This window comes from Streptopelia decaocto, assembly GCF_964273445.1.
Source record: "Streptopelia decaocto genome assembly, chromosome: 5".
In the NCBI taxonomy this organism is placed as follows: Eukaryota; Metazoa; Chordata; class Aves; order Columbiformes; family Columbidae; genus Streptopelia; species Streptopelia decaocto.
Window position 1 is genome coordinate 52,035,725 of NC_138659.1, and position 7,262 is coordinate 52,042,986.

At 44.6% G+C, this 7,262-nt stretch overlaps 1 protein-coding gene across 1 annotated transcript in view; it reads right to left on the reverse strand.

The window, feature by feature from the left end:
- The window catches only part of WNT8B (Wnt family member 8B), a gene marked incomplete at both ends in the record, with an annotated part of 31,112 nt that extends 25,834 nt beyond the window's left edge, over positions 1–5,278 (reverse strand). Inside the window, 3 exons of the mRNA XM_082054185.1 lie at positions 2,969–3,102; positions 4,922–5,003; positions 5,233–5,278. Coding sequence (XP_081910311.1) covers positions 2,969–3,102; positions 4,922–5,003; positions 5,233–5,278 — 262 coding nt within the window. The remainder of the gene's footprint in view (positions 1–2,968; positions 3,103–4,921; positions 5,004–5,232) is intronic.
- Between the last annotated feature and the right edge of the window lie 1,984 nt (positions 5,279–7,262).

Sequence of the window (7,262 nt, forward strand, 5' to 3'; positions counted from 1 at the left end):
ACCTATGTTTCACACAGATGAAAGAGATAAGAGGGGAAAAAAGGAAAGCAAGCTTTGAGAACTTTGAGTAAAATTCATGACTAATATCATTAAAGCAGAGCTGAGCCATCTCACTTTTCTCCCGTTCTTCAATCACACACAATTTGACTTCTTCTATTCAGGCACGGAACAAATCCAACAGCTGTAGGCCATGCATGGGCTTAGGAAGTCCCATGGGCTGAGGGACCTTCTTTTGCCCTTGGGGCAAGGTGCTGGGCACAAAATTGAAGCACTTCATTGTCTGCCTGAGCAGGCAAGTGACAGTGGGAGGTCAGCTGCTGATGGCAAATGTTTGCTGACCACAGCTCACCAGGGGTGCCAGCTCCAGGTGCCTGAACACAGAAATCTCTCAAAGCCAGGATGTCATCAGTGATGACAATGGCATTTGGGCGGAAAAGAACTCACTGAAAAAACACTGCTCCACATCTTAATAAATAAGGATGTTGCAGATATCAGTGGGCTGGGATTGAAGGAGTTACTGGAGACAAGAGGAAGTACGGTCATCAAGCAGAAAGTTTTGCTTGAATGGTGTTTCAGTGAGGTGTGTGTTAGCACCGTGCTCACGTGCTCACAGAGGACAGGTGTGCACGTGAAATTTCAGTGATCAAGGCTGGAACACTGCCAGAAAATCTGGAAGGAAGTTTCACATGTCAAAGCCTTTGTTTCTTTAGTTCGATAATTTCCATCATGTTTTGGACAGACGGTTTTGAAAATACAACCCAGTTTCAAGAGACTGCATTTGATTCTCAGCTTTGCCATGAATGCTTCTGGCTGCCTCTTGCAAGGCATCTCTGTGCCCACATCTGTGTATGGGGGTTTTGCCTCTTGGGTTAAAAACTCTCTGTAGGGTAGGAGCTGCTTTTATGTGCAAGACTGTGTGATCTGGTTCAAGCCTTTAAGCACCAGGAATGCTTCACAGAGGATGAGGCTTTTGGTAGTTATTAAAAATAAAGGTCCAGATACAATCTGACCGTTCTTCTGATAGGCCTCTAAGCATCTGCTGCTGGCTGTGGTTACCAGAGGTGGGAACGCAGGTTAGCTGGAGGCAGATTGAGGGGGAGGCTTACAAGATAAAATGTTGTGGATCTCATTTTTTTGTGGCAGTGTGACTTGCAACACGTGATGTTTTTCTGCATTACGAGTGCTGAGTCTGCATAGTTTCTCTGGACATCAGTGGCGGTTGCGGGGCATCACCTAAGAAGATGCTTTAGAAAAACAGCAGACTCAAGCAACAACCTATGTCTGTAGAGTGACTACATGGCAGAGTTGGGTCTGTCAGTTCATGGTCCCCAGCAATAGATTGAAGCAGGCAGAGAAGACAATGTGTGGGTGATGGAGCAGACAGTGGTTATCACAGTATCACAGTATGTTTGGGATTGGAAGGGACCTCAAAAGATCATCTAGTCCAATCCCCCTGCTGGAGCAGGAATCCCCCTGTTAGCTGGCTTTTATGTGGGACCTTCTGCCTTTGAACAGATCTTGCCATTACAAATGTGCATATGGATCTTGTCAAGTCCCTGCACAGGGCCTCATTTCACTGAATTTCCTGTAATACATTTCAAGAGGAGGAATATATTCCCCACAGCCACCTATTTCCTCTGGCAAGCAGTGGCAAGGATTTCACTGCAATTTCAACTAACTGTTTAATGGCTACTGGGTTGTTTGGTCAAAGAAGCAGTCCTGTGCTAACGCTGTCTGTCCTAGCTGGGTCTGCAGGTCCCACCATGAAGAGGTATGAGTGACACACTGTCTTTAGCATGTTTCTCCCAAACAGGTGGTATACATTCATTTTTCCTTGATAGGGGATAGTGTTGAGGGAAAACAGAGATTACAACCGGTATTTCTTACAATATCTTTTATTAATTAGCTGCTGTTGTTAATAGAATCAATGTGTTATTAGTAACAGCAGATAACTATTCACATAATACACCATTCATTCATCTTCACTCATTATCTGGAGCAACCATTGGGAGGCCAACCCCTGTGTGCACCCTCAGAAGGTCATCCTGATGCACCAGTGGTTTCTAGGTAGGTCTTTAGAAATTCCTTCAGAGGGCACTTAGTTTCACCACCCGTATACATAACTGTAGTCTTCATCTATGTAGAGCAGCCACTGCCCTCCTGGGTGTGGTCCAAGTTATACAACCTGTTGTCGATGCTGATGTGTGCTAGCAGCCTTGTACAGCATTAGACTCTGGAGGTCTAAGTTTATCAGTTCTTGCAAATTCATCAGGATTGCTTGTCTCTAAAGCTTATCAGTCCTTGGGAAACTTTCATATAATATCTTCTTAGCATATATCTTTCTTTGGCTTGTGGTATTTTCTGGTAACTATTTCTCCACCCGAATCTATAGAAACATATAGAACTTAAACACACGAACTTGTACAAAGAGGGCTTTTATGATACCAGGAGGTAGCGCTTTACTGGGGTGGTAGATGATATATGTCCTTGGCAGAGTATGTGATAGTGTGGCATGAGGTGGGCTCAAATTCATAGGGAGTCAGCTGGATGGATCAGTACTTGGGCACACTGACACTATCAGCTTTACATGGATGTAGTGGACATTTATCTACTCCAACTGGTCTAAAAGCCTGTATGTGACACAAAAAAAAGACCCCCTGCAACAGCTCTCCTTTACGTTTTGCAGACTGTTTGGGGACCCCCTTTGCTGTTCCCTGGATCTCTCCATCCATGGAGATGCAGTTCCCTTCCCATTTTAAAGTGTGTGCTCAGGCTTGTGACCAACCCTACAACAAATCTTCCTGTATCCTCTGTTGACCAAAATAATTCAGTTATAACCTTCAGAGATATATAAACACGTAACAAGCTCAGATAGACCAATTCTGGTTCCTGATTTTTAATAGTATCTATGGACTTTTGCCCTGTCTCAGCATTTCTGTTTTCAGGACACTCCTTCTAACACACTTACGGAATCGAATCTGGAAATGCAGAGGTTTTTCCTGGTGGTCTAGCCATCTCATATATGGAGCGATGGCCTCCTCTGATAGCTGTGTTGTAATGCCCAGCCTGACTGCTGGTGAAGAACAGAGCTTCTTGCAGACTCTAGAAGGGTTAAGAGAAGCACTGTAACTCAGCACCTAGAAAATTACATCTCTGCCATACATGGGAATGTAGTAGACAGGGATGGCCCACGCTTTCAAACCAGGAGCAAGCTCTCTGGGATCTTAGCCATACAGCATGCTGTGCTGATTACTTGTGAAGAGGTTCACTTGAGGGTTTTCTGCATATGTGGTTAATGAGGTAGTCTACTCCTTCAGCAGGTCTCAATTAGTCTGGCTACTTTGTGAGCAGCACTGGCTCACTCTGGCAGCTTCACCAATGGTCTTGGTTGGCTCTCTCTGGTTTTGCCCAGACAAGTCTTGGTCTCCTGTTGCTGAAAGAGGAAACACCTTTGCTGGCTGCACAGCAAGGGTCTCCAAAGAAGTATGGGCTGTAGTTGATGTGTAGCTGGCAAGCCTGAATTAAACGCCAGCCAGCAAGCCTGGAGAAAGGAGTGTTTATCATCTTGGGTGTTCACAGAGGAGGAAATGGGTAAGTGCTCTGAAACTCTTCCTAATTCCAGCCCTGCCTTTTCCCCTCCATGGAGTCTGACCCTCCAAAAGGGCTCCTGCCCTGAGCCGCCAAAGCGGCTGGGAATAAGGGCTGGGTGAAGGGACACTGTATCAGAAAAGTCTGTGGGCTCCTGGTCACTATTACATGGGCCCTTCCTACTGCAGGATCCCTCGGGTCTTGTTCCTCGTTTTACCAGGAGGGCTGGCTTTCAGGGCGACTGGAGCAGCCAGCAGGGAGCAAGGACCCAGTCAGTCTGATATGCCAGCAGCCCCATGCTCTGACCCACGTCATGGTCAGCTGCAGGGAACACAGGGAGACTCTCATTAGTGTAACCAAGAAAACAGGAGAAGCTGGCCTTTTAGAGGAAACCGGAATGGAGTAACACTTGGAATTAATAACTTCATTTTTGGTGGGGAAAATTGAGAGGGTTGTACTGCTGTGTTTGGCAGCTAGCTGTGCGGCTGTTACCTGTGATAGTGGAGGTGAGGATGGCAGGTGTGTAGGTTAGCATATGTTGCATGTCTTTATACTGCTGGTGTTTTCTGTTAGGTTTTAAAAACATTCAGAAGTCCCCCACAGAATTATAAATTTAAAACTGGTGATGGTTTGTGGTTCATATGATAAAAAGTATAAATCACCAGGAAAGAATGAAAAGGCCATGCTGACATGTCAGTGAAGTCACTAGCTGTGGATTTAAGCGCTAAGTGAAGTGCTACAGGTTGTTTCACAAAGCCAAGTTTCTTACTCAGCTTATTACAGAGCCGTCATTTGAGAAATCAGAGGCATGTGCAGCCCTTATTGACAGACCTTGCTTTGCATGGACTTTGCTGGTGGCTTGCAGTGCCAAGACCCTTCTCTTTTTTATTTGTTTATGTCACTGTGAGAGACTCCCTGCCAGCCATGGCAACTGTGCCATTTGTTACCTGTCATGCCCTTAACTTGAATTAGCTCCCACCCCCGTTTCCCTGCTGGCTCAGTCAAACAGCTCATCAGCAGCCAGGTTATTTCTCAGCCTCTGCTACTGGTTTCTTGGAGATGGTATTCTCGTAATCACTATCTTGAACTAAGAACATTTTTGTATCCATGCCCCCATCTGCCCCAACAGGAAGAGCTGTCTAACCCTGTCCTCTCAGCCATGGAAAAGCTATTTCCAAATAAAGCAGGAAGGAGGCACTTTTTCAGTAGATAAAAATCTGAGCTTTTACTGGGATGCTTTATCTATGCTAGCTAATCTAGAGTGTCCCAGTATTTTTTACTGAGGATGGGGGGAATTATCTGTGAGGAGGTGGACTACTTTAAGCTAACTCACTCTCTAAGCGAGCACTGCTCTCTTTTACTGCTGTGCTGGGGTCCCCTCATGACCAGGAATGGATTCTTTTCTCCCCAGTAGCCTTTTAAAGAAGGGAAGAGAGTGCATTTAATAGGGTAAAGTGCTCTGAAGTGGGGTTTGCATGAAAGAAGCAATGCCTGATCCCAGCCTGACCTTATAAAGATTTGCTACTTGATATGCCTTGAGCAGTCCTATGCATTTAATCATGGCAGTGAACAGCAAGCACATGTGTGGTACTACCCCTTGTGATAGAACTGAAGTCATGAGGCCAGGAAAGCTATCTGCCCTACCTCTGGGAGACCAGAGAAGGTCGGGGGCCATTGGCACCGACACCATCTGCTATGCCCAGGCAAATATTTGGGTTTGAAATATTTGCATGTGCTAGCCATATGGAAAGGAGGTGTATCTTTATTGTGCAACTAAAGGGTAAAGAGCCTGTCCTGAGCATTCACTGAAGAGTTTGCCTGTTCCCCAGCTCAGTGACTGTGCCGCTGGGTGGTAGAGTAGGGCTGGGCAGGAGACAGAGAAGGGTTTCTTCAGTTGAATAGAAATCTGTTACAAGACAACATGATACTATGGCTGAATGAAAGTAGCTCAGTGGGCCAGGGAAAATTCAGCTGTGCTGGTTACTGACAAAGACGTGTCTGGCAACTAGTAATCCCTGCAGTATGTCGTGTACCTGCTCAGGTAGAAGGAGGAGCTGACAGTAAACATGCTGCTAAGGAATTAAATGTGTCCTGCTCCCATGGCAGAGATATTTGTTATCAGTCTGTGCTTGTTTTGTTAGTTTGAGACATCCAGATGAGGATGCAGGAATAGAACACACCAGGTATTAGGAGAGCTGTACCTTAACCCATCAATCATTCAAAAGCATTAAGTATTTAAATGTGCAGTTATAACTGATTTGAGTCTCTTGAGAGAAAAACCTCTGTGTGCACCTTCTAGGAGAGGGTGCTTTAGTTTCAGTGCTTCAGTGTTTCACATTGCATGGGAGTTTGGTTCTGTCAAGGATTTCTGCAGCAGCAAAGGATGAGATACTATTCTGCTCTGGTTTTCCTCAAAGGCTGAGGGATAGCCCAAGGACCTGCCTTATGAACCTCACAGAAATGGGAATGGCTGAACTCTACACAGAGCAGATAAAACAGAGGTTTCTACCATGGATATTTTGGTTATAACATCCTTAACCACACTCTGGCTTTCCTGTGCTGGATGTGGAATGTGAAGTCTCTCCTCCACATAGCACAACAGGAAATCCGGGAAGGAGGAAAGCAGCACCTGCACCACTTCCTGGAGCATTAGGAGACATGCCCAGTATCCTGTAAGAACCGTCAGCAGAGTGGGAACTAAACAAATGCATTAATAGTGATTCAGACTCCAGGCTGGCCCAGCCTAAGGGGTATAAACTACATCATCCTGACCAGATAAATTCCACTGAGGAGAGGATTTCTTGCCAGTAGAAAATGTGGTCATCATAACTGAAACACTGCCTGAAACCAGAAATATCATCTTAGAGGAGAAAAAAAATGTTCTAGCTATTTTGAAATGTTCTGGTTGTGGTATTTTCAAAATAAAAGGCTTGTTGATTTTGCTTGGAAAAGACTTTTCAGCTCTGTTTGTGTCCAAATGTGCTGATTGTGTATATTATGATGAAAGGAGTCAAATCAAAAAGAAAGGAAGAAAAACACTGTTGAGGCTGAAAGAGACAGGAGTCTCAGGAACAAGCAACCAGACAAGACATCTGGGAGACGGTATCTTTTTGTCTGCATTCAGATAAATCTGAAAAGACTGGAAGTTTTTCCTTTGTTTTTCCACCTTTCTGATTCCAAATGAAAGCCAGTAGTGGTATCGATAGTTTCTGAGAAACAAAAATTTCCATTTTTTATGCTTCTCTAATACAACTCTTTATGCTCTGCCTGCACATGACTCAGCTTAATTGCTATTGGAGAGACTAGAGACAAAGAAAAATCTCATAAACACTGAAAATAAATCCCACACGGATATTAAAACAAAGCTAGTGCATTGTTAGTAGCGGTTCTAAAGAGCCTTGATATTTCCTGAAAACTCCCATGTGTCTGCAATATCTTCCACAACATCAATCCCAGCATGTTATGTGGTCATTAGTCCAAAGAACATACTCATTCATTTATGAGTTTGAGATGGGCTTGTTAGTCAGGAGTGGCAAACTGAGTTACGAGCTTCATTCCCAAAGATTCAATATTTATTGTGTGCCATCAGACATCTTGATAATTTGATGGCTGGACTTCTCAGAAGCCTGCAGTATTAAAAACAAAGCCTGGGGGAAGTGAACTGGAAATCTGGA